General features: G+C 41.1%; 1 protein-coding gene across 1 annotated transcript in view; it reads left to right on the top strand.

Annotated features, from left to right (window-relative positions):
- The first annotated feature begins 9,792 nt into the window (after positions 1–9,792).
- MYH15 (myosin heavy chain 15) overlaps positions 9,793–27,238 on the top strand; it is an 86,240-nt gene continuing 68,794 nt past the window's right edge. The window contains exons 1-10 of the mRNA XM_081859573.1: positions 9,793–9,945; positions 11,537–11,640; positions 13,971–14,114; positions 16,943–17,099; positions 20,048–20,075; positions 21,795–21,888; positions 23,097–23,117; positions 24,105–24,197; positions 26,286–26,349; positions 26,446–26,544. Coding sequence (XP_081715699.1) covers positions 9,855–9,945; positions 11,537–11,640; positions 13,971–14,114; positions 16,943–17,099; positions 20,048–20,075; positions 21,795–21,888; positions 23,097–23,117; positions 24,105–24,197; positions 26,286–26,349; positions 26,446–26,544 — 895 coding nt within the window. The 5' untranslated portion in view covers positions 9,793–9,854. The remainder of the gene's footprint in view (positions 9,946–11,536; positions 11,641–13,970; positions 14,115–16,942; positions 17,100–20,047; positions 20,076–21,794; positions 21,889–23,096; positions 23,118–24,104; positions 24,198–26,285; positions 26,350–26,445; positions 26,545–27,238) is intronic.

Here is a 27,238-nt window from a genome sequence, read left to right as displayed (position 1 = left end):
ATTATATGGAAGAACAAAACTGTTGATGTCAGTTACCAATTTTTTAAAAAATGCATCGAGTTCTTCATTTAGAAAGGAGTAAGGTGTCATAAGTAGATTTTACACAATCCAGACAACCACTCGAAGATTGTGGCACTCTATTTCACACTATCTCTGTGCCTAGAGAAGATAAACCTTATTACATTCTTTTTCCAAGAGGCAATGTTATTAAAAATAGACTAAACTAGTTGCAGGATAATTTATCAGCATTTCTTATGCGCTCTTGTTTTAACCTACCAATTAAAGGAATTTTGACCTTTCCACATAATTAGTTATGGTGTTTGTTTTGTTTCCAAATTTAACAAAGAAAAGTCACCTTTCACATGAATTAGTTCAAACAACGGGAAACATAAAAATATGACTGAAATATTATCACAATGAAAACAGCCAAAGTTAGTAAAGAAAGTAAATTAGCCATTTCTGACAGCAGCTAGAACTTGAAATGATACATATGCCAACAGATAAGGAACCATTTATCATCTCAGTATGGGAAAATAGTAGAAATGTTTCCACCAGCTGTACTTATTTGTGCAGTATCTGATTTTCGCACTATATTGCATTAAACATCCTGTGGATACTAAGTCTAAGAACTTCGCTGCTGTATACTGACTTTTGAAATTTGAAATGTTGATGATTAGAGGTCCCATCTGGGCATTCAGACTACTTGCATGTAGGGAGAGTAGGAAGTGTGTTGCAAAGTCCTGTCCCCTTCAGTCATTCATCAACCCTCCCCGAGTGAGGGCAACTGAAGCAAGGAGCCTCTCTCCACTTGTGGAGTAGAGCAATTTATGTTCTAGACTCTAAATTGTGTGGAATCTCTATGTGTAAAAGAAGAGAAGAAGGGTTTGGATTTGATATCCCGCTTTATCACTACCCTAAGGAGTCTCAAAGCGGCTAACATTCTCCTTTCCCTTCCTCCCCCACAACAAACACTCTGTGAGGTGAGTGGGGCTGAGAGACTTCAGAGAAGTAACCCGGTTCACCAGATTATGAGTCCACCGCTCTGAACCACTACACTACACTGGCTCTCCTTCATAAAATCAACCTCGAACTCACAGAGGGCTAAAAGTGGACTGAAGGTGACACACTGGAGGGAGCAGAGCATTATTTGCACACATGTAAATAATTTGGACATCTAAATAAGCCAAAGGTGGCCAACCAATTAGGATTGTCTTTCTTCAGAACTTGGTGGAGCCAATCAGATTTCAGAACTTTGTGGGGATCTTTTCATTATTTTTGAAGACTGCCTTCTTGAGGCACATCTGTGGAAGTACAGGTTAATTTCACTTCTTGACAGGGCTTCTGTCCCACACCCTGCCTTCACAACAATGTCCTCCTGGTTATAAATGAGGGGGTTGCAGCCCATCTTGTTTGATGATGCAGCCCATCTTGTTTGAGGTAGCACCATTTAATCAAGCTCTCACAGGATCAATAATTTGTTTCTCAAACAGGGTGAATAAAAAGTATAAATATATATACACCCATAAAAGGAAATAAAGTTCTCTATACCTGATTTTTCTAAGTTGGGAAGGGTGTGTGGAATAACTTAAAGGATCAGAGAATAAGAAAATAATATTTCATCTCCTCTTGTTTGTTTGTGTTTAAATGTTGGAGTGGGATACCTTCCCCCTGTGGCTCTGGTGTTCTCAGGGGTGTACATGACTCACAAAGAACTCTGCGCATATGGAACTTGGTGTTTTTTATGCTGTTTTCTGCAAACAATAGGGGAACTCATACATCCATAAAGCTCTTCAGCTCATTAAAAAAAAGAATGTAACCATGCCATGTGGGAAGCTCAGCTGCTTATAAGCAGTTCCTAAGCCCAGCAGAATACTTTGTTTTTACACTGCAACATTTTGGTATAAAATGTTTTGGGTTTTACAAAACCGGATGAAGGAGTGTTGGCTCTCAGCACATTCAGGATACTTTTAACAACCTAACTGGAGATGTATCTCCATTGCAAGGCTGCTTTCAGGGACATTGGATCCAGTCATGCTTAGGGGAAATATATTGAAAACAGGCTTTACTTAATTTACACTGGCTTTCCCTAATTTATCTGCTCTGCTTTTACTTCATGGTTACATCACATTGGACATTCCTCTGGTAAAAACAAAATAAAAAAATTCCTTCCAGTAGCACCTTAAAGACCAACTAAGTTATTCTTCCTCTGGTAGAATAATGTTGAATCAATTTGGCTGCTTAAGGCACTTTTGAATGCAAAAGAAAAAAAGCTATTATTTTGAGTTTGTGTTTTCAGTGGAGAAAGAAGTATAGTCGATGAGCATTTAAATTGTGGTGATAGATTATAGAGAATGTGGCTTCTTCCCTGATCAGGTACACATTCATGCAATCTTATTTCAGCTATTGTCTGAAAGGTCTGCACCATGAATCCTGCCAGTAATTGGTGCCTACAGTTTAAAAAGTAAATAACAACCTCCTTCAAAGAGATCCAGTCCCTTTCCTACTGAACCTAATTATCTTGTTATTGGGTCGCCAATTCTCAAAGCCTGTTGAATCAACACTTTTTGTGAAAGTCCTATCTTCTGCAAATCTTTATTGTGGCAAGCACTCTTTCCCCTGGGCAAGACGTTTTAAAGAGCACATTAGCAAGAGCAGATATAATCTGTAAACAATGGCTTTATACTTGGCTGGCTCAAAATAGCTAATTGCCTTTCTGAGTAGAATCTAGGAATAGAACATCTAACCTTTGCTCTCTCTCTCTCTTTACTGTTAGCAGCATTCAACGTTTGCACAAGCAGACTATTTGGAGCCTTGTTAGCACTTCGGCTTCTAGTCAACTTAACATAACTTGCAGTATTTCCATTCCAACAGGACATCCAGACTGCACATGAACCCTAAGGCATTCAAAGATGTGGGAAACTCATACACTTGAATGCCTCTATATTAATAAGGATTTTGGACCAGGAGCTATTATGGTCTGAAATGTACCTCTGAAGTCCTTAATGGCACGTCATCAGTGGCCATGAGTGCTTTCTACCATCTTTGAGTGGTCTGCCAATGGCAGCCTTATCTGGAGCTTACATTTTTATAAGTTTGAGGTTTGAGAAACTGCATTCACCACTTGCCATTGAACACCAGAAGTGTGAGAAGGATCCTTAGAGCAAAGAAACATTAGGCACATTATTCAGGATTTTTTGTTTTTGTTTGCTGTAGTATGAAGAGAAGTACTCTTTGTAGCAGCATAGACTTTGAAAGTCTTTGGGCTATTGTTATACGTTCACAGCACAGCTCTTCAGCATCAATATCTTTGTTTCCACTGTGGATCGATTATTTTTCCAAATTCTTGCAGGCCTTAAATCCATCAATAGTAGATTTTTAAAAAAAATAATTCCAAATAGGGAATTATATTGTTGCATCTGTTATATCAACAGATTGTATGGTCATGTCTAAGAAGACAAAGGAGGAACCTACTGTACTTTGAATTTCTGCTTTAGTCTTGTGGTGCCTCTTCTTGGGCCTCATATTCAAACTGCTATTTCTTGCTCCTTTTTCTTACTTGATCTGTCTCAAGGTTTGGTGGTATTTCTAGCTCCTTGTGATCTCAGTAGCATTTATCAAAACTTTGAAAACTCTGCATCCCACAAGGTAATAACTGATCACTCTCAATTGGATTGTAGCTGAATTTAAATCAGCTTCCTTATTTTTCGGAAGCTTGCTTGTAAGTTTGACTTCAAAAAAGGATGTTGTCCCATGTAACAAGGGAATCTCACAAACTTGAACTTACAAATTGCATCACCAAGGGCCTTAGCTTCAATTTGGGAATTATTTCCAGATAAACCTTTTAGGCTTGTGTCATCAAAGATTTAAAAAGAATGCATTGCACGGTACAAAAAAAAGGGCACATGGGTTTATGTCCAGGACCCTTTTGTATATGCCATTTTCTTTGCCTTTCATGTCACTCCCATCATCATAACCTTGATCATGCAAATTCCCAACTGGTAATCTCATTTGCTCAAACTGTCCAAAATAGTTTCTGTTATAAAGACACCTGTAGTCTCCTTTAGAACAATTCCCAATAAATATTATCTTAGATAACCTCAGGCCCAGACATATCATTATCTGATTGTGTGTTATGTTGATATAATCGAACAATCATTGTCATTTCTTCAACATGACTAACATCAGGTGTCAGGTCCAGAATAACTGAGTAGTTTTCATTGAGAAGGTAAATCTGTGTCTGGATGCTACCATTGCAAATAAGGGCTCACCTGACTGAACACTGTACCATACGAAACATGCCCCCTGCACAGAAAACGTATGGTATTTTTGAGCCCAGACTTGCTCCTGATAGGCTTGTTTTCTATGTGCAGGGTACTCTACGGATGTGGCCAGAAGTTGCACAGTCTGAACCACAAGTTCTCTATGTCAGTCAGATCTACATAATCTAACTATCCAATTCTCTGACTTTACTAGTAAATAAAACACTTTGTACTATGTGTGTATTAAATTCCAATGGCTTTGAAAGTTTATAAACTATTTTGGAGCACACTTGTTCATCCCAATCTAGAGAGACATATCAGGATATGGATATGACTTCTTCTTCTTGCAAGTTTATAAACTATTTTGGAGCACACTTGTTCATCCCAATCTAGAGAGACATATCAGGATATGGATATGACTTCTTCTTCTTGCAAAACCCACTTTTCTGGACTGGAAGCAACAGTGGGTAGCATCTAAATGCTCCCCCCTATCCACATTCTGGCACATGAATAGTAGCTTGAAGGATGTTTCTTTCAAACTGGTGTGCTGTTAGTTCCAAGTAAGCCCTGGAAAACATCTTTTTCCAAGTCACCCTCCTATGCTATTCTGTAAACTGCAATACCACGAGTAGAATTTTCCCAGGTGATCAGGGATAGGCAGTCTTTCAGTTCATATGCATGTAAGTCTGTTCATGCAGTCTAATAAATGCTCGTGTGTGTGTGTGTGTGTGTGTGTGTGTGTGTGTTGGGGAGAGGGTCGTCTTTGGACATGCTCTTCTTTCCTCTCCTCCATGCATGTTCTCTCATTGAATTGTTCATCTGCAGAGGGCTATGAGCTTTCCTTCCTGAAAAGTAACATCTCAACAATCCTTGAAAGTTAGTGACTTGCAGTTCGTAGTTTTTCTGTTGAAGCGAGCTATGATTAAACAAAATTCTGCCCCACTCCCCAAATTAAAAATAAAAACAATGTATATTGCTTAATGAAAGGATGCTGAAGATAAACCACATATCAAGTAGCAAACCACTCCCCTTAGAATGCCACACATGCTGAAGTACTTTGTGGTTTTTTTCCCTCTTCTTCTTTCAGGGCCCAGAAGACAAATATAGAAACAAGGGGAACTGTTGATGCCCTGTACGTTATCATCAATGACCTTGGTAGAAGGTGTATATAAAGTCCAGAGCAAGCACAAACCCCTTACTTGGTCCTTTGCTTTTCAGGGTAGGTACCAATTTCTCTTCTAAATATATATATATATATTTGTAGTCCAGAGTACTGTAACCTTTTCTCAGTATTGTATTTTATGCTGCTAAGATGTAAAGGTTTTAGTTCTGATAGCCTTGTTTAAGTAGCTCTGTGATGCTGCCAGCCAGCATGGGGGCTCCGGGAAGAGATCTTTCTGCTGAGACCCACAAAGCCAAACGCTCAATCAGCTGGAAAGAACCATATTCCTTTTGAAAGGAGATTCCTGTCCTTGGTATGCTGAGGATGGATTGATCATTTATTATATGCAAGTCATGTTTTCTATCTTTCCAAATACCTTAGGGAGCTTTTCAGTTATACAACTTAAATGCTCCGGTGGATCAGCTAGCTAAAACATGCTTAGATGAAAACGAGGCTGGAGCACCTTAGAAAATGCACAGCCTAAGCCAGTTTTCAGTGATATTGCAGACAAGAAAACACCGGTTGGGATTGTGGAGGGCAAAAAAGTACAAATTTTTGCTTTGGGTTTCAGTGGGGAAATCATTCCTTTTAACTTCTCGTTGTGTTTCACTCCCCGCCCCCTCCAGAGGCTTTATTTCTTTCAGAGACTATAGGCTGCCCCATGAATTTTAATCCTCCCCCTTTCAGTCCTGAGCTTTCATACCCACACCAGCATTCATGCCCAATACCTGTTTAGCCCAGGAAGTATGCCCTAGTTAAACTTTGTATAACCATCACATCATTCATACTGTGCACGCAATGCATTATTCCCTGGGAATCTGTGAAACTTGACTAATACTGAAGAGCATCAATGAAGGGAAAGGCTTCATGAGACAGTCTCTTATGAGTCAACAACTCAGTTCCAGGTGGTTCAGTCTGCAATCCTTTACCTAAGAATGAACCCTACTGAACTCACTGGGACTTACATCAGAGTAGACTCATTTAAGAGTGCAGTTTCAGTCTCCGATGCATGGACACATACAGATTTGAGACAGTGAAGACATGAGAAAGAAATCCTGCAGAGTGTTCTCATATTTGGTAATGAGATTGCAAACTTGGGTCAATTGCTATCGATGTAGTCTAAAGTTAATGAGGCCTCTGGAACATAGAGGTTAGGTGAGCTTTCTGCCTTCTAGTTTTTAACAAGGCTGTCTTGTTGTAACATCATGCATTGACTGTTAGAGCATTTGTCTAAAGTTAAGGAGGAATGACAGCAGCATGTACACTTCAAAACAGAAAAAAAAATCTTGCAATTGAACCAGAATATTTTGCTCAGTTGTTTCAATAATAAAATAGCATTCGCTGCACCCAAATACAGTACCCGTTGAGAAAAACCCAGTGCCAATTTAATGTTTCCCAATGCAACCCTTCTCCCAGTTGGTACTTGATTTTGGAGATGAAAATATATCACAGCGCTAGAGCCTGCTGCAGCAAGATCCGAAGGGACAGTTTTAATACAAAATTCACTTTGGTGCAGGATGAGAATAATGCACAAAAATGAATGAGAGCCGAATGGCTATTTCATTTCCCTTTAAATGAAACTTCTCATTTAAAGATGGCTGTGATTTCAGGCACAGGGAGAGTGATGTTTCAGCACTTCCATTATAAACCTGTAAATGGTTTTCATTCTAGCTGGTCTCTGCTGGCCTACATAGATGGAAAAACACAAGTATCGCATGACTACAGACTGTTCTGTCTTGAATCTTGTGTTAACTGAAGGTTAAAGTTAACTATCTTCCCCCAGATTGCTCGTCTGACCTTCTATCTGTACACTGCATCACTAAATACAGAAGGCTCATTATCCAAGCGTTAAATATTTTATTATTTAGAAAGCAAAACACACAAGGATCCTCCCCCCCCCCCCCGCCCATGACTACCATAAGTATTCTGGGATGAATAAGATAAAAGGACCTGTTAAAGGTGACAATCCTGTGCATACTTACCCCACTGAACACAACAAGACATTGTTCAAAGTAGGCACCCTTAGGATTGTACCGTTAATAAACTTAATGCTATTAATCTGCTACTCTAAGGGCTGCATGTTTGGGAAATGTCTTAGTTCCTGCATGCAGAGAAAATTGATTACTCCCAATCAATCAGTCCTTGGTAAGATTCCCTTTTCCTTCCAGAAGCATTTCTTTATTTTCTGACTATAGATCACTATTGCAGCTTGTTTTGAGAAATCTACCAGATATGGCACAGGATGGGAGACAGACATAGGGTTTGCTCAACTTCGCCTGCTCTACTTTTTTTTTTAAAAAAAGTGAACTCCTTTAATCACACACAGATTCCTCATCAAGCAGTCTATGTATTGCTGAGCCATGAGAGCAATTGATGATCTCTTAAAGATCATTGTGTTCATGGCTTATATTGCCAGCTCTACCTGTGTCCTTAGAAAGCCAGCACCAGTCTAGATTAGACAAATACTAGGCAAAATGACAGCGGGACGCGGGTGGCGCTGTGGGTAAAACCTCAGTGCCTAGGACTTGCCGATCGTATGGTCGGCGGTTCGAATCCCCGCCGCGGGGTGAGCTCCCGTCTTTCGGTTCCAGCTCCTGCCCACCTAGCAGTTTGAAAGCGCCCCTAAGTGCAAGTAGATAAATAGGTACCGCTTTCTAGCAGGAAGGTAAACAGCGTTTCCGTGTGCTGCGCTGGTGCTGGCTCGCCAGAGCAGCTTCGTCACGCTGGCCACATGACCCGGAAGTGTCTTCGGACAGCGCTGGCTCCCGGCCTCTTAAGTGAGATGAGCGCACAACCCTAGAGTCGGACACGACTGGCCCATACGGGCAGGGGTACCTTTACCTTTACCTTAGGCAAAATGAACTGATGATCTGACTTAGAATAAGGTAGAGACGAATTTTCGGAGCGCAAGCTAAAATGATAGGCCATTTGTTTTGTCTATGTTTATTGAATTGTCTTTTGGATATGTTGTGAGTTGTCTTGAATATAAATGAATTAAAGCTTTCAGTGAAGATTAATTACAATAAGTCAATACAATAAATGTGCATAGGAGTGCAGCAAAAAAACAGAAAAAGGAATAGAAATATTTTAAATTAAAATTCATTCACCAGTGAATGATCACAGAGTTTTCCTGCATTCATGGCTAAGGAAAGGGCCTTCAGACCCTTTGTATCTGAGTCTTTGTATCTTTACGCACACATACACTTTATTTCTAGCAAATTTTAATCAGATCCAAGAAACAACCTGTTCTCCAGGTCAGATTTCAGCCCTGAAGCCACAAATCTCCACTCATTCACCTGAGAGTTGGGCAGCATTTGCAGCTTGGCAGAACCCTGCTGCCACCTTCTGGCTTCCATGTGCCAGGCTCCCACAGCCAATGGGAGATGTTGCTGCCTCTCCCATCAGCTGAGGAAATTAAAACTGGCCTGCCTGCCAACTGGCCAATAACAGGTGGGCCTGTAGGTGGTGCTGGAGTGGGTGGGTGGGTGGACCTGACTGGGACACCAGAGGAAGTCTTTACACAGGTCTGCTCCCTGGCCATTTAAAGTGGTCCACCTCCTTGCCTGGCACCGCAGTTGCCTTTCAGATTTCCCTCCCTCCTTCCCTTGTCCCTTGGCTTCTTTCTTTGTACTGGTGTTTGATTGACCTTGCTATGGATTGCTCCAGTCTCCGTATTTGGGGCCAGGGAGATATTTCATCCTCAGGTTAATTGGGCCTGTCTGGTTTGTTTGCAATCATCACAACTTGGGTGGTTATGGCATTGGGTTTGATCCTTAGTCTTTGCCCAAGGGGAAGACCCTTCTGTGGCAGTGACTAATTCTATTAAATGAATCCAGGGTGAGGAGCTTCTGTCCATACACCCAGGTGGCAGTTAAGGGCCATAGCACTCCCTAGCATGGCAAAACTGTCAGATGGTATCCATTTGATGTATGTCATAGGTCATCCTTTAGCAGGTTTGACCCACTCCCCCGGTAACTGACCAGCAGGCAGGCTGAGATGCTCAATGCCATGCCAGACTTGCATCCTTACTCAATAAAATTGTGGTCTAATTTGAACCCATGATGCTTCTCTGAGTCCTTGCTTTAATTGTTGCAGTGGATAAGAGGGTGGTGAGCAGCATTGCCTGGGCACGCAACAAACCAACTCCGAACATGTGTGGGATTAATTTTCCGTAACCCTGTACAACTACAACTTATCTCTTAAATACCACATTGCAGGCAGCTTTTAGCTCTGCAGAACAGAGTGACAAGACACACATTTGAAAAATAAATGCATGCATAGTTCAGCTTTCCTTGGAAACAGGTGCCATGTGGAAGTGCTATATATCACTCTGCTTTGGATATTTGGTAGATAGATAGTAATTTTGTTGTTGTTGCAGGCTAGATTGCTTTGTTTTTCTTTTGGGGAGTACAACTTTCAGCTTGCTCGCCAAGATGATGGACATGTCGGAATTCGGGGAAGCTGCTCCCTTCCTCCGGAAAAGTGACAAGGAGTTGATGGTGTTGCAGACTGTGGCTTTTGAAGGTAAGGTGTTAGTTCTTGATTCTGCCATCAACCAGGAAGGCTGAATGATGCATACTTCTATAGCTTATGATTAGAAGTTCTATCGTAAAGGGCCAATGTCTTTACAGCAGTCTGTTTAGACTGGTGCCCCTTATACTTCTGCACTTTTTAAAAATGTGCATTTATTCTGCTGGTCTGACCAGCTGCATGTTCCATATGTAGCTTAATATGTAGCTTAAATTGCACTGCAATTTGAATATATAATAGGTAGCCTTTCCATTTTACTTGACAAGACCCCCTTTTCCCCATTGATGTTGTGATTATTCTGATGTCACGATCTTGCAAGAAGGGCTGCAGAACTTTGATGTTCACCATCTCAAAGTATAAAGTAACATTGTCTGGAAATAGCACAGCAGCTCTTAGCCAGTTCAGAGAACATGTATTGTTCTTAATGGTATTTTAAGAAGGTAAGTACACGTTTATTGCATGTGGGTGACATATGGTCTGCCTGGTTTCAGTGTGTGCTTTTAGACATCAAAGCAAAGAACACACAGCTTCCAGGAATTGTTCTATAAGCATCAACTAGCTGGAACCAGAAAAAACTTAAAAGCAACAGAGTTCAGAGCGTGATGCCACGCCTTTAGGGTGATAAGAAATGGCTGAGGTCATTTACAGCTCTTGCACTGCATACTGTAAGATCAATAGTATAAGTGCATCCATGAAGCATACTCTACCCTGTGGTATGATAGATTTGGCACTAGTACATTGTGGTGATGTGCAAATGTGTCAATTATTGCATCCCTGTTTCTTGAATTTTCAGCTTGAGTTTGTTGGCTTCTTTGATTTGAGCAATTCATAAAAGCGAATGCTCCAAAAGCGTTGCAAGTAAAAAGTAAGCTAGTGTAAGAGGGTGGAGCAATGGGGAGTGAAACATACTTGTAAATTACTCAAATTCCAAACAATCAAATTGTAACCTGTGAAGTGCACACTTCCTTGCATTTTGCTGAGGTTAACCAAAAGCACATTTGGGTTGGGTTTCTTTCTTTCTTTCTTTTTTGTAGTGCAGAAATGATGCCAGAGCATTTGCTGTGTGCAGTAGGCACAGGTTATTCATCTTCTGTCTGGGAGGACCAATGCAAGTGGAATATAGTATTCAGGAAAATGAACTATGAGCTGGAAGATCTCGTTAAAACCTCACTTAAGCTGCTAACACAAATGATGGTCTTGTGCAGCCATAGGCAAACTCGGTCCTCCAGATGTTTTGGGACTACAATTCCCATCATCCCTGACCACTGGTCCTATTAGTTAGGGATCATGGGAGTTGTAGTCCCAAAACATCTGGAGGGCCGAGTTTCCCTATGCCTGGTCTTGTTCAAGGCCACTGTCCGCTTCAACACCTTCCCAATGTGAAGGAGGGTCAAAGCGCCATCTTACCTTTCAGGGCTGTTGTAAGGATTACTTGAGTTTGTGAATGTGCTCTGAACACATACAAAAACAACACAATTCTATTCTATTAATTAATATTCTATTATATACAATTCGTAATTTATTTTGCAATGTTGAGTATCAAATATTTTTGCATAACAATGAAGGACTCCTTTTTCTATGCTAGGGAAGAAGAAATGCTGGATTCCAGATGAGAAGAAAGCTTATCTTGAAGCTGAGATAAAAGAGACTGGCGGTGGCAAAGTCACTGTTGAGACTGTGGACGGGAAGGTAAAGAGCCCCCCTCCCTGTTTGATTAGTCACAAGAATAAAGCATTCTAGACATAATGAGGACAGAGAAACAGTTTTTGCTGCGTACAAACTTAGGCCAGAATCAGTTAAACAGAAAGAAGCAACAATCCGAGGAAGGGACGGAGGATCACACAAGAGAGAACCGTATAGAGAGCTGGAGATTTCCTTGCTTCTTCGCCATGTACGATCTCACTGTGGCCAAAATGCTCAATGTTAAGCTCAACACGTATATATACAGCTCCAGCTCCAGATTTTGTTTAATTCATTTTTGCTGTGTGAGGAGGAGCCTGATAGTTATCCAGACCGCAGCACAAGGGAAAGAGAGGCTTATCTCTCTTCCCCCAGCCATGTTCACGATGAAAATCCTCTCTCCATCCCTTCCAGTATAGCTAGGAAGCTTAGGCAAAAAAGTTCACAATGGGGTATTTTTCTCTAAGCCTCATAGCTCTTTGTGTGTATATTATCTTCATATATCCAGGAGCCTATAAGCAATTGCCTATAGGTGCACATGCGCTTATGAGACTCACAGTCTTGGGGGGGGGGACCCTACAGATATGCCATTTATTGTACCTGCATGTGGGTAGTTTATGAGGAGCCCCCTGCATTTATGTGAAAGCATTTTTGTTTAAGCTTCTACCCATGGCAGCTGGGGTGACTGAGAATATATGGCACATATGGAAGCCACAAACACCTCCCTGTGATTCCTACGGAATACATGAACAAGCCCTTAGTATATTTAATTTGTTTTTATATTGTATGCATGGACCCAAAGGATTAAGCAAGAAAGTCTTTTAAAATCGCTGTTGACACAAACAAATGAATAAAACCTGAGAGAGGTTTAGTCATGAGTTTGCAAAATATAACAACAACAACAACAACAACAACAACAACAACAACAACAACAACAATTTATTTACACCCTGGTCACTCTGGGTGGCTCCCAACAGAATATTAAAAACACAATAAAACATCAAACATTAAAATTTTCCAATACAGGGCTGCCTGCAGATGTCTTCTAAAAGTCAGATAGTTGTTTATTTCCTTGACATCTGAAGGGAGGGCATTCCACAGGGCGGGCACCACTACCAAGAAGACCCTCTGCCTGGTTCCCTGTAACCTCACTTCTTGCAGGGAGGGAACCGCCAGAAGGCCCTCGGAGCTGGGCCAGTGTCCAGGCTGAACAATGGGGGTGGAGATGCTTCTTCAGGTATACATGAAATAGATGCACTGAATTAAGGTTCACCAAACGCTTCATTGCTATGACCTGTAGACTGAATTGGGACATACCGTAGGTTTTTTATTTATTTAATTTCTACCCCACAGCATGGTCCTGCTCACATATAACACTAAGCCAAACCATGGCTTAGCATGAGTGAGCAAACATGTGGGTTTCTGGGCTACTCCTTTGACCTTTGCTCCTGCACATCTGGTCATGGCTTGTACTTAGCCATGGATTGACTTAGCATTACGTGTGAATCAGGTCCATGTGAGTTAATTGACTTGCCAATGCTAGGATGTCTCTGATATCAACAACTGTCCTTTGTGAATAATTAAAATTATTAATGTAATCATTGTGGTCTGTACTTTCTGCATTTAATTTTTTTCTGACCTCACTGTTTACAATCACCACTATCCCACCACCACTTGTATATCTACCTACAGCCCAGGACAACACTTAATGTACTTGATTAAATGGACCATAACCCACACCACTCTTTTGTCATAATAAATTTGTTAGTCTTTATGATGCCACAAGGGTCTTCAGGTCATCATTGTTTTTGCTGCCATGGTCTAATATTGCTATCCCTCTGCAAGTAATTTATCCACAAACTATAATGCTTAGTAACTGTTATGTCTTCATTGGTTCCTGTTTTGTTTTAAAATCACAACAGCTTCAGGTTAATGCTTTGCTACATCCTTCATAGGCAAATTGGGATAGCATTTAGCTTATAACCAGTTCTCAGTGTTTGACCACTTTCTCCATCTTGCTTTTTTAACTTCAGATGGCCATCATCATTATTGCTTTCTTAAAATCATGTATTCTACTGCTTACAACAGTGGGTGGCAGTATCCAACAAACTGAAATGGATAAGAGATGCATTTTCTTTTTTCCCTTTCTATCAGTCTCCCAAGAGACCAGATATTTAGGGTTGCACAGAAGCCTTCAAAGTTGAGTTTCCATTTGTGGGCAGCCTGTTCTTGAAAGTAATTCTTAAACTATCTTTTAATTTTTAAAAATTGTTGTCAGATCGCTCTGTAGTACAGGAAGTTTGGAAAGGCTGTGGTTACAATGTTCCCTTTTCTTGCAGACAGTCACTTTGAAGGAAGATGATGTTCAACAGATGAACCCTCCCAAGTTTGACATGATTGAAGATATGGCTATGCTGACCCACCTCAACGAGGCATCTGTGCTGCATAATTTGAACAGACGCTACAGTAACTGGATGATCTATGTATGAGTCATTCATTGATTTTCATTTAAAACTGCATGTTGAATTGCATCTCCATTGTGCAGGATAAGAATCAATACTGCCAGATGGACATTCTGACCTTTGACCCCTTTGTGGTTCCTGCTCCTGGCTTATTATGCATGAGGGACTCTCCTCTGTATACTCTCTGCTCCCTTGTATATTCACTTCTGTGATCTTCCTTTGAAACTGAGTTTCTGGTGCACGCTGCTGGTCAGAAGTTTCCAGAATAACCGTTGACAGGCAGACAACCAAAATCCCCTTGGGTTCAGTTCTCTCCCCCAAAAGTAGGTTAGCTCTCTATACCCCTGTCAAGGGGTAAGGAGCTTATTGCTGCACATAGTGTCAAGTATGTGGTTAAAATGAGTGGTAGATTGTGTCATAAAATTGTAATTTTGTATGAGCTCTCCGGCAACTTCTTGAACATGGATTATCTGTCATTTGAGCCTTTACAACTACTCAGAATGCATATTACGGAATGGTTGCTATTATGTAACCCCCCCCCCCAAGAACATAAGACTAGCCTATTGGATCAGGCCAGTGGTCTATCAAGTCCAGCATCCTTTTCTCATAGTGGCCAATCAGGTACTTATGGGAAACCTGCAAGCAGCAGGACTTGAGCACAATAGCATTCTCCCTTCCTGCAGCTTCCAGAAACTGGTGTCCAGAAAATTCCAGAAACTGGTATTCAGAACCATTACCTTTCTCATGTGGTTTTGCCTACTAGGAAGAAGACAGGAATGAGACTGCCCCCATGTGATTTCTTTAGCATCCCTGTCTCAAATGTTGTGGTGTCACCAGAAAAAAAGGGGGGCATAGAAGAAGCAAAGTATATTTCTAGGTGGGCGAGTTGTTCTCTGAATTAAAATTACGGTAGCAGTATATGTTATTTGCAATGACCGTCCAAGGTGGGAGTGGAGGATGACTATTCACCTTGTTTGGAGTGCTAACCCCCTGTATCCCCTCTGGTGCTTCCCATGTTTGTAATGCTCAGTACAGTGGTACCTCGGGTTACAGACGCTTCAGGTTACAGACTCCACTAACCCAGAAATAGTACCTCGGGTTAAGAACTTTGCTTCAGGATGAGAACGTAAATCGTGCAGCGGCGGCGCAGCAGCAGTGGGAGGCCCCATTAGCTAAAGTGGTACCTCAAGTTAAGAATGGTTTCAGGTTAAGAACGGACCTCCAGACGAATTAAGTTCTTAACCAGAGGTACCACTGTACTAACATGTTACCTTGCCTCTAGCAAGCTAAAGTGTTTTTTTAAATCACCGTAAGTGAATTAAATTTTTGTCACTGTGTCTTATCAGATGCCGTAGCACATTAAATGATCAAAGGTTGACTAGAGGGCTACTTTTTCATTTTTTAATGTCTGTCACATCCTTAATTCACCCATTTTATGACTGCGTCTGTGCCTTGGGCAGCTGATAGAGGTCAGAATGTTCCTCATTCTGTCTCCTGAAATACAGGTGGTATCAAACAATAGACAACTTGCCTCTGTGTACCCAGTCTCTAAATATGCAGGGAGCAGCTCTCTTTCTAAGATATTTGAATAAATGAGGGCACCCCTATAATTTGGGTACACCAGGCATCTGTTTACTTTGTCTCTGTGGCTTAGCCAGCCTTTACCTGTTGGTTTCACTCTGGTTGGACAATAGGTTTTCATGCTTTACACACCAGTAGAAGCAGAATAAACTATGCATATTAAGCAAAGACACATGCTGCATAATATTGTCAAGATGCAGTAGTTTACTTTTAAAGTGCAAAGTTTGGATTATTGCTGCAGAATCTGGATGTTTATGGCATGGTGTGTGCCCAGTTCTGATTGCAACAGGAGTTGAACACCTTTCTTAACAAATATTGTTAGCCGTGAAGATTGCTTACCTTTCTAAATGCCTTGTGCATAATTTTATTGTAGTAGATGAAGTGTTTGGTATTGGAAAATCATGTTCCAATGCATACTAGTTTACAACGAAATTCATTGTTACTGGCCATGTTCCTCATTCCCAAGGTTAAACTAATTTCTAATTGAGTTGTACTAATGAAATGAGGTTTTTTAATTCATGAGATTTTCTTAGTGGGCTTCAGTCTACACATCATCAAAGTCTGGGGATACTTCATATATATCACACCTTTCTTCAGTAGAATTCCAGGTGGCATGGATATGATTCTCAGGTGGCTTTCCATCCCATTTAGTTTTAGAAAGGTTGCTGCATCAAGTGACTATGGACCATCTATGGGAGCCCGTAGCTCTTCAGATGTTGTTGGACTCCAACTCCCATCAACTCTAGTCAGCATAATCAATAGCTAGGAATGATGGGAGTTGTAGTCCAACAACATCTGGAAGGCCACATGTTCCCCATCTTTTTACCATTATACAAGTCCCAATCAACTAATGTTGCTTTCCCTTCAAAATGTTAGCATTTACATTTACAGAGGTTTGCATTTTCAGGTGAATTGTTGGAGGCTGGGAGTACGAGGAAATCTTGAGCTGAAAGTTACAAATGGTTGGCTGTGGCCAACATATCCATTGCTCCAAAATGAAACAGACAACTTTGACACAAACCATTCTGCTATCGATGGGATTCACTTTCATTTTGTGTGTTTAGTATTAATATATGAGTAAATTTCTTTCTCAATTTCCATGCCAGTGCAGTCTGGTTCTGTTAAGCCATCTTTTGTTAAAAACAACAATGACAAACCCTACAAATGAACTGGATTAGAACAACTGCACTGTTGGCATTAGGACACAGCGCAAAATCTTCATGTTCTTTACCAAGGTTCTTAGTGATTTCTTCTGTTTTCCTTTCCAGACTTATTCGGGTCTCTTCTGTGTGACAATAAACCCTTACAAATGGCTTCCTGTCTACAAGACCGAAGTTGTTTCAGCTTACAAGGGCAAGAGACGTTCAGAGGCTCCTCCTCACATCTTCTCCATAGCTGATAATGCTTACCATGACATGCTGCGTAGTAAGTAGCGTCATTTGCCCACATGGCCCTTATTTGTTTGTCCTACAACTAAATCTTGTTTTCAAATGTTTTCCAAATGCTGACAAGAGAAGCTTCTAGGAAGGACATTTAAGCACTATATCATGAGCTAAGAGCCTGGAGATGGTAAGATCTGTGATCTTCAGTGCCACTCAGATTAGGGATAATATCTACTGAACTCCTGACTGTCGGAAGTGTATATCCTTGAAGTGACTTGTAGCCTAACAATGCCAGAAGGGCCACAGGTTCCCTGCTCCTGGTTTACAAGAAAGAAAGAAAAATTGTTGAGAGGATTTTTTTATTTCCCCCCAGTAATGCTTAGGTTTTATAAGACACTAAAACCATCATTACACAGTCTTCCCGTCTCTGAGCAGTGAGAAACTCCAGGGATGTGCAGCACTCACTCTGAGTTAATTTATTTGGAAGAAGATCAATGAAAGGTTATGACAGTTTTTAAGCATTTGAATTTATTTACAGGTGCAGATCTAGATTTAATATTCCAACAGAAAGCCAAATTCATTGTCATGTCTCAGATCACCAACTTCCCTGACACAGTTTGCTTACTGTGCTCCTAAAAACTCAGCTCTCTGTGCCTGTCTCTCAGAAACTATACTTTATCCCTTTTGTTCACTTCCCAGGCACACACAGACCTAGCATACACCATCCTTAGCTGGATAGGGAAAGAACCCACCCACTTCAGATGACTTAAGGGAGATCCATCTATCAAGAGCAATCAGTTAGCAATCTGCCTAAAAAAAGGTTTTGCAACTGTGTCTTAAAGGAGCTTCAGCAGTCATTCTTGCTCTCTAGTCTCTAACACTCTCTTGTCAAAACCTCCAATCTTACAACACAATGATCCAGGTCACCTCGCCTGTGTTCCTGTGCTCACATGGACCACCCATAAACAAGAATTTCTCCATGGACATCATTGTCAGAGGGTGAATCTGTGTACTCAGTAGCCCCATAACTCTTTCTGACAGTAAAGTGAATGGCAAACCTTGGTTTGCTTCAATCTCTATGTGCACATTTCTGTTGCTCCTACCCCTGCCTGCTCCCTGTTTACACAGAGAAATAATCAACCAGTAGGTCAGGGCACTTTCTTTTCTTTTCTTTTTTACAGCCCTGCTTCCCTTTGGCTGAAAGAAAGGAATGTACTGTAACAAATGAGCCTTCTTTGAACAGAAACCACAAGGCAGAAATAGTGATCTCAATAACTAGAGCAGCTGTTTAAGAGAAGGAGCATGCGCTTAGCTCTCCTGTTGAAATCAATGTGTGCTAAAACTGCCTGGCTTTGGCTGCACTACAGCCAAATGTTAAAGGCCACTGACTCTAGCCTCCTTCAAGCACTGGAGCAGTGATATAACATCATGCCACCAGAACTGGAGCACACTGCAAATTCATGTCCGAGCAGCAGATTTCTTCCATCAGAGGGCAGTGGTGATGCATGCCTGATTATCTGGAGCACTAATATTTGTGCAGCCATCGACATTCTGGAACATTACCAAGGGAGCTTGGGGTTTGTGCTCATCTGTTTCAAATGTGACTCTGCACAGAGCACAATAGGTATACTGCCATTGATAACATTAAAATAATATATCAAAGTATGAGACATTTTCCTGTCTTGTGCTTTTTGTTGGAGCTGGCTGAGTTATAATAATAGCTGAAGCATAAAAAGCAAAGCAAAATCTGTAATTATGCTTGGCACAGTAATGTGTTTGGCTTTCTAGGTCCTTATAATTATAGCATCTTTAAATGCGAGGTGCCTGCCCTTAAGAGGCATGCACTATTGTTACAGAGCTAGTTTGTCTAGATCCCCTGAACTAAGAACTTTTCCCTTACCCCTATCAAGTCAGTGCAATACCGCAGCTGTATGGGTCTTGTTTGCTACTCTTGTATGGAATGACCATTCTGGGCAGGGTTGGTAGGGGAGGCAAGTACTTCAAATTCCATCGACGGTCATTTGCAAATAAAGCACATGCTTGCCCAATATAACATAAATTCCTCTAGGTTCTCTCCTCTCTCAAATCACTTGCAAACAAAAAAGATTGCTAAGCCAACATGTTACACAGCTGGTACTTTGAGACAATCTCTATGCCAAAGAAGGGGAACCTGTGGCCCTTTAGAAATTGGACTGCAACTTCTATCAACCCCAGCCAGCTCAGCCAGTTGTCAAGGAATATGGGATTTGTAGTCTAGCAGCAGCTGGAGGGCCACAAGTTCTCCATCCTTGCCCTGACCAATTGGACTGCCAATGCTGATTTCCTTTTAATTCACAAAACATGCCCTTTCATTAGAAAGCAAACAGAAGCCCCATGCTCTCGAAATTGTTGCGGGGCAACCAAACCTTTTGGTTTAAATGCAAAACTTGAAACTTCACTACGTTTTTTCCATGTAACACGAATAGAACAGGTTGAAGGGAAGCATCTAACACAACAGGTTTAAAAACCCTCTAATCTGAATGTCTTTAGCTGAATGTGTTTTCCATGTTACAGAGCCTTTGATATGCTAATTAACCCCAACCTGTCAAAAACCCATCCCTCCTTTGTTTCTCTTTGCTCTCTTCAGTCCTACTTCCTTTGAAGAGCCCAATGAATTTCAACAGCACACCTTGCTCTTGGAATTTCTACCAAGAAACTGATCAGGTTAAATTGTCTTTCTCTGCTTGTGATGGAGTCATGCAATGGCTTTTGCAGCTACCTCCACAGCAGGGATATGGCACTAAATAATGGAGAGAACCTAAAATGAATTTGTTTTGCAGGCCAATGCATTTTGCCAAAGCACTCAAAATATACTAAACAAGATATTTCCCATGTTGGGGGAAGTTTGCCTGAATGGGTTTCTTCTTGTTTATTTCTGTTTGTATAAGAAATTATTCCCTGGTGACTACGTAGCGAGTGCAATTACAGGTTCCTTTTTTCCCTTCTGCACAGATCGAGAGAACCAGTCAATGCTGATCACGTAAGTGGATCTTTTTCTAGGGAGGTTATTTATGCAATGCCAAAAAAGGAAAAATGCATCTTCGAAAAGAAGGGCAAAAGAGGACACAGATTCGCTTAACATTTCTATATGCTAATTATAGTATAGTTACAAATCGAGAAATAATTGCTATAATATAAATAAAAATTCAATATATCCCACCACAGTGGGAAAGATTGTGACCAATTGATCTATGTGCCTATTCAGTAACTATTTATAGTTACCTCAAGGCCCAGTTCTCCCTTCTTCTCTTCAAATCTGATCAGACGGTCCTTCACACAGAGGACTCCTTCAGAAGAGGACTGTTCTATATAAAATAGGACACATAGCCACCCCAATCTTTTCAGATGCCTCACATCAGCAAATGCAAACATCAGCAAAAGCAATTGGTTTCTAGTATGCTTACGAGAGCACACAAAACTGAAGACATTTTATTTCAAAGCACATATTCGCCTTTGCTAACTTGTTTGCAAGGTTTTTCAGCATGGGCATTAAGAGAAGTAAATTTCACCCTTGGGTTCTGGGTATAAAGTTAGTTATTAGGCCAAGAGTAAGTACTTAAAGAGGGAATGCCTGGTAGGGGTGAGTGTGAGCAGAAAGGCAGTGTGGGCCTGGGTGGCAAGGATTAACCAGGGCTCCCTGGCTACTGTGCTTAAATATTGCTGTTCCTGACTGGATTTACCTGAGGTGCCTTGAGTCTGTTTCTAAGAAACACAGCTCTGTTGCGTCACAACTCAGGTCCTGATACTCAGGTTTTAGTCAGTGTATATTTTGTTAGTACCTTTGTTCCAGAAGAAGAGCTGTGTTTTATTAGACCAAAGACGTACTAAGTCTGGGCCCAGTTTCCCACAGTGGCCAACCAGGTGGCTTTGAGAAGACTCACAAGGAGAGTTTCAGTAGCCCACTGTTGCCTCCGCCATCTTCTATTCAGTGGTGTTTCACATGGCCATCAATAAGACTAAGGCTTGTATCTAATGTAATGCTGAATAACTTGTTCCCTTAGCACAAGGATTTGCCCTCGGATAATTCTATTTCCCCTCTCTCTGCCCCCCTTGCCCTCCTCAAATCTGCTCCAGAAGGCTGGGAGAAAGCCCAATAAGAGATTTAGGAAGTGAATGAGAGGGGGAGAAAGTTCCAAATGTAAATTATTGCACTGATGGAATGAGTTAATGGGATACTGCCCTGATAGCGCTATCCTTTCCATACCCCTATCCTCTTGTGTGCCCAGATGCCACAGTTCTCAGCATCCCAACTTAGAGAACAAAATCAGACATAACACAGTGTATTTTGGTAAAATAAGGCCACAACTGGCCTCTTTTTATACTCAAGGAGCAGACCCAAGTGAAGCCTGCTGCTAGTTGGGTTTGCTCCGTAGCTGAGCACCCACTTCTTAGCCTGCTCACCATTGGCCAATTTGGCTGCAGGCATGGATTCAAACTACCTGGCAGGTGAGGAGGCCTATCTGGCCTCCCGCCTGCTGGGAATCATCCATCACAACAAGCCTGTGTTGAATCAGCGCCAGTGGACTTACCTGTAAACATGGATCAAAAGTGAATTCCTTAAAGGTGAGGTTTGAGGTTGCTGGACATGATTCATTCAAATGTAGCACAGTTTAGAATTTGGGGGGGAAATGCAAATGTATAATGCTGATTGAAGTGAAAAGCTTGAGATTAATAATGTCATCTTCCTTCTGTTTCATAGTGGAGAATCTGGTGCCGGCAAGACTGTGAACACAAAACGTGTCATTCAGTATTTTGCCACAGTAGCAGCAATCGGTGAACCTGGAAAAAAGAATGTAAATATTCAAATGACTGTTTTCTTCTTCTGCGCAAATAATATTTATTACCCAACAGGTGGAAGACATTCTGTTTCCAAGGCCCTGTAAGCACCAGTTAGCATGATTGTTAATTGCATGGGGATATGTGAGAAGAAGCTGTAATATTTCAAAGTGATTCGGGGGAAGCAGAGCTCATGGGAGTTTGCCCATTAGTCTGGCTGTTGTTTATCATCATATCATCATTTATTTTTTGGGGTTCTGAATGTGAAGAAAGGGGCAGAATGGAGAGTAGGGGTATTGAAACTGGTTCAGTGTTTCAGAAGACAAAGGTCCACTTGAGCTGCTTTTAATTCTGTTTAATTATTACAGTTTGCGTAGTATCTTTATCTGTGAGTTGTAAGGCTCAGTCTTCTATTTCAATGCTGTTGATGGATTAGGCTTCAGTGGGTAGGTACATTTACGTCCATTTTGTTCCAGAAGGTTACTAAGAATTTTATATTAGAGATTTCTAGTCCTTCTTCCAGGATGACAGATCCCAGGGAAGAGTGAATGATTGTAAATCCAGTTCAAGCCTGCAGTGTAAATGTACCCTGGGGACCTGGAGATGGAACAGTGCTGTAACTGGCAATGCTCCATTAACAGCTATAGCCATTCCTGGTTCTGCTGTACTAGCACAAGCATTCTCCACCTCTGATCTGTCACCTCTTTTTCCTGTGCTTTGCAACAGAGTCATCTGGACACACGGCGAAGCATCGGGAGTAGTATAGTGTGGATAGGGACAGAGCCCTGCAAATCTAGTATGTTGGGTCAGTGGTTGGACTTCAGACTCTGGGTGGTTGGATATAAAACATGGCAGGGACTGATGGTTTAATACCAACAGCAATAATGGACAACTTGATAGGTGTAGGAACAAAGCATGTGCAAAAAAAATTGGGTTCTGAATGTGAAGGAAGGGGAAGAATGGGGACTATGGATATAGAAACTGGTTTTGCAGCCATACAGAAGATCCACATATGATCCTAGGACTGGATGCCTCTTGGTTCAGGACAAGCAGCTTAGAAGTGTTGGGAAATTTACTCTAGAAGTCTCTGTAGAAAAGCAGTTGCAGAATAAAAAAGGTTTCTGAAATCACAAATAGAGCGGGATTGATAAGCAATGTTAAATGATATTTTCTAATCACTTAGACTAACTGTTTGTTTAATTGTCTTTTCATTTTTCTTTGAAAGCAACCAGCAACCAAGACTGGGGTAAGTAGATGACTTTCCTGTAATTGAATTTGTATTTCACAGATTTTGCTGACGTGCTGTGAATGTTGTTCACAGGTGTATGTAAAACTTCATTCGCACTTGCCCTGCTTCTAAACCTAGAAGAACTCAGCTGAAATTAATTTTTGTTACAAAGCCAACTCAAAATCATAGAAACTGGCTCTGAGCAATCTAACTGTATGATTCTAAACATTTTTAGCTTTCTAGACCAATCCTATTGCATCTTTTTATACTTAGTGTTTCTTTCATTTTGTGAAGCTGGGGTCAGCCTAAGCGAGAAGTGCTTACGTTCTGCTGATTTCAACTGGAGAATATTAGCACAGGTTTCATTCAGTGACATGATTGTTGTTGTTTTCCCTTTTTACACAAACTTGCCCCTTCTTTCCCTTTTCTTCAGCTTCGCTGCATGTCTTCAGCATAAAGTATGCTGGCAAGAGACTTTATTTTTTCCAGTAGGCATTAGACTACACATCAAATCTGTTGGTTTTTAATATTTTGTATTTCGTTTTAAGGGAAAGTACTATAGGTAAAATAAAAGGAGAATTCCCTGGATGCCTGAGATTCAGGTTTGGGCAAGTACTCTCTGGTGAGAGAGCCTCAGCAGAGATTTTAAACCACAAAATATACAGCAAAGTAAAGCGTGGAAAGATAGCTTGTAAGACTTTTTAAATATCCCCTTCTAAATTGCTTCCAAAGTTCCCCACTTCCCTTAGCATACAAAGAGACCACACATTTGGCATCTTTGTAAATCACTTTTAGGTTTCTTTCTTTCTTTCTTTTAACAGTCAAGCAGTGCATAAATTTTATGAAATAGATATTTGGGAGTTTCTACAAGTGCATTTTTTTAAAATGGCAGAGATGCATTCTGCCAAAATCATGGAGTTTCCACCAAATCTTAAAGCCCTTTTGTTGGCAAATTATGAGTGCAGGGTTGTGCCGTAAATGTACTTCCATATTTTGCATTGTAAGGGGACTTTGGAAGATCAAATCATCCAAGCCAACCCAGCCTTGGAAGCCTTCGGGAATGCCAAAACTCTGAGAAATGACAACTCCTCACGCTTTGTAAGTATGCCTTATTGCTGTGGTACTTTACCAGTCTGCCTTCATTAGTAATACCGTATTAATAAAAAATGTTCAGCATTCAACATAGACAGCTGTACGGCTGATACTTAGGGCCCTTTCACACCTACCATTTATGGTGAAAGTGTTGTTGTTTGATCTGACATTTGTAAGAGTGAATTTGTAGCTAGTTATCGACACTTTTGCTCACACTTCGCTATTATTAGAGAGCAGTATAGGGATTTCCTGTCAACGTGATTGGCAGGTTGTGCCTGAGCTGAGAAAAGTTCAGTAACTGTAGTCACACCCCTAATGAACTCTCGTGTTCTGCCAGCCAGTAAATGTCAGAGTTATGAGCATGAGCATGGGGATAGCTCTTTCGTGGCTATTTAATTAACTAATTCCAGAATACCGACCTTGTGGAAGTATAGGAGTTTAGAAGAGGAACTGCATGCCTGCCTGAGGCGATAGCACGCCTAGTTCCTCTGATGAAATTTGGTCTGCTGCTGTCATGGCCAGTATCTTGCCTCAGTTATCTTTGTCTCTTTCTGCCACATTTCTTCTCCGAACTGAGCTTGCATACCAACAGCTTGCACCCGTCAGAAGTGGCATGAAACAGGCATCTTCCCAACCCCACCCACCCACCCTCCTCACAGAAACTGGGATGCTGCTTGCACACATGCCACACAACTGAAAATATTGAGAATCCATTTTGGATCTTTACAAAAGTTGGGGGAGTGGTGGTTTGCGTTCCAAGAAATATGGGGTTGTGAGGCCATTATTCTGGGATACTAGCTGAATGATACCAATGTTGTCTAGCAATATGCCCCCAAATCTAAATCCCCAATTAGCTATTCCACTATAAAATGGTAAGCGTGGAAAGGCACTTATTGAAACATCTACAGATGTTGCTTCCAGTCCCACCTTTTGCCCTTCTGACTAAGCACTTCGCAGTAGTCTCTGCCGTGTAGTGGGTGGAACAGGACTGAAGCAGCAATCCCTGTCTTCACCAAACATTCACCCAGCCAACTACACAATCCATACAACTGAAGACATGGCTTTTGTGCAGAGTTCCTAAACTTGAGAGGCAGGAGTTATGCGGACAAGCTTTGAACACAGGTTGGCTTTGTCTGGAAGCTGCTGCCATGATCTTGCTTCTCCCTCTCACAACAGGTGTTTATTGAACACATTGTACATATTTTGAATGTCAGCCAGCGGACTTGAGTTCTGTTTGGACAATCACTTGATATTTATAAAGCACCCGTTACATCCTCCATACAGATATTTTTGGAGCACTTCACAGCAAAATAACGGAGCTTGCTAATTGGAACTAGGAAGGGATGGACATAGCAGCATGCATAAACCACAGGAAATGTCAGAAAGCAGAAAGTGCATATATCCATGCAAGAAGGTTGTCAAGGGGATAATTTGACCAATTAATCAAGTACAGCAATGACGTATCAATGAACTGAGTGCTGCATCCTCCTGTTCAGCAGATGGAAGGTGGTTACATCTTCTGAATGGATGAGTGGGATGCAGATAACAACTGCAGCACAGCACAATTACCACTGTGCTCTTGTGTAACACTGTGTTAAGTAAAGCACACAAGTCATGCGGAACAATGCCCAGAGGATGCAAAGCAAGATGGTCACAAGTCAACAGAAGGGTTATAATTTGTTGTTATAATTATGGTATGCGGAATGCAAAGCTACTGAAACCATAGTCGGTCTCTGCAGTTTCCCGGTTCATGTACTTAACAAAGACAGAGGAGATATGAGAATCTTTAGACACCTGAAGGTTGCACAATCTGTTTCAAGCAGATTACATGGGTCCCCCCCCCTTAATCTCACTTCGTACATGTGAGGTGATAAACCTTGCCTACCTGAAAAGAATGTTAAAAATTATTTGAATGTATCCACTCATCATTTAGCCCCCCCCAACCTTAAACCATGACAACCAATATCTAAAGCATCTCCAAATAGATGCCCGCCCTTGCTTTTTGTTCATATTTTTAATTGGTTATATATTCCTTTTCTATCTGTTGGCTGTTGCGGTTATGTGTACTGATATATTCTCTTTTGTACAAATTAGGGTAAATTTATCAGAATCCATTTTGGAACTACAGGCAAGCTATCGTCAGCGGATATTGAAATCTGTAAGCAACATGCTAATTTCTATACTTACTTGAGCTATATATTCAGATTGCATGTTTCAACCTATTTCTCAATGTAATTCTTCATTACCCAACCAGATCTGCTAGAGAAATCCCGGGTTATTTTCCAACAACCAGGTGAAAGAGACTACCATATCTTCTACCAGATCTTGTCTGGGAAAAAAGCAGAGCTACAAGGTAAGAGAAAGGAAAGACGTGGTGTGTGCAAATTAAGAAATGCAACTATGATCAGCACTGCTGCATTAAAGAATGAAAAACTAAAGACAGATGACTTGCAGAACACAATTAGGTTCAGTAGTGGGTTGTTGTTTTTACTCTTTATGTAACTGCTTGTTGGTGCAATCCTATGCACACTTTTATGGGAGTGAGCCCCACTGCTTTTCATTTTTTCATTTGGGGTATGTTCACATTGACAGCTCAATACACGGCAAGGTCGTTCCCCTCCCCTGCTGTGTTTGAAGCCTCAGTTTACATGGTTTTGTTCACCTAAGAGATAATTCTTCACGCAATACTCATGAGCTTTTTGGTTTTCCTGTCTCTGCAACATCACCCCCCAGCCCACCACTGAAGCTGTCACCTGTGCAATGGCTGTCTCAAATGTTCAAACCATTCTGCAGTATAAAGCAAATGTAGCTTAATTTTTCTAATTGGATTGAAACTGGTTTGAGAAGCTACAGGGCTGATCTGGATTGGCACTAATATTGTGTTAATGCATACTAACAGTGGGAGCACACTGGATGTGGAACTATTATGTGTTTGTTTGTTATTATCCCGCATCCATCTGACGTGGTTGCCCCAGCCGCTCTGAGTGGCTTCCAACAGATATAAAAACATAATAAGACAGTGTTTGTGTGAACATACCCTTAAAATG

This window comes from Podarcis erhardii (assembly GCF_964252035.2).
Source record: "Podarcis erhardii genome assembly, chromosome: 4".
Taxonomy (NCBI): domain Eukaryota; kingdom Metazoa; phylum Chordata; class Lepidosauria; order Squamata; family Lacertidae; genus Podarcis; species Podarcis erhardii.
Note: the sequence above shows the minus strand (reverse complement) of the source record. Positions and strands in the feature narration are given on the sequence as shown.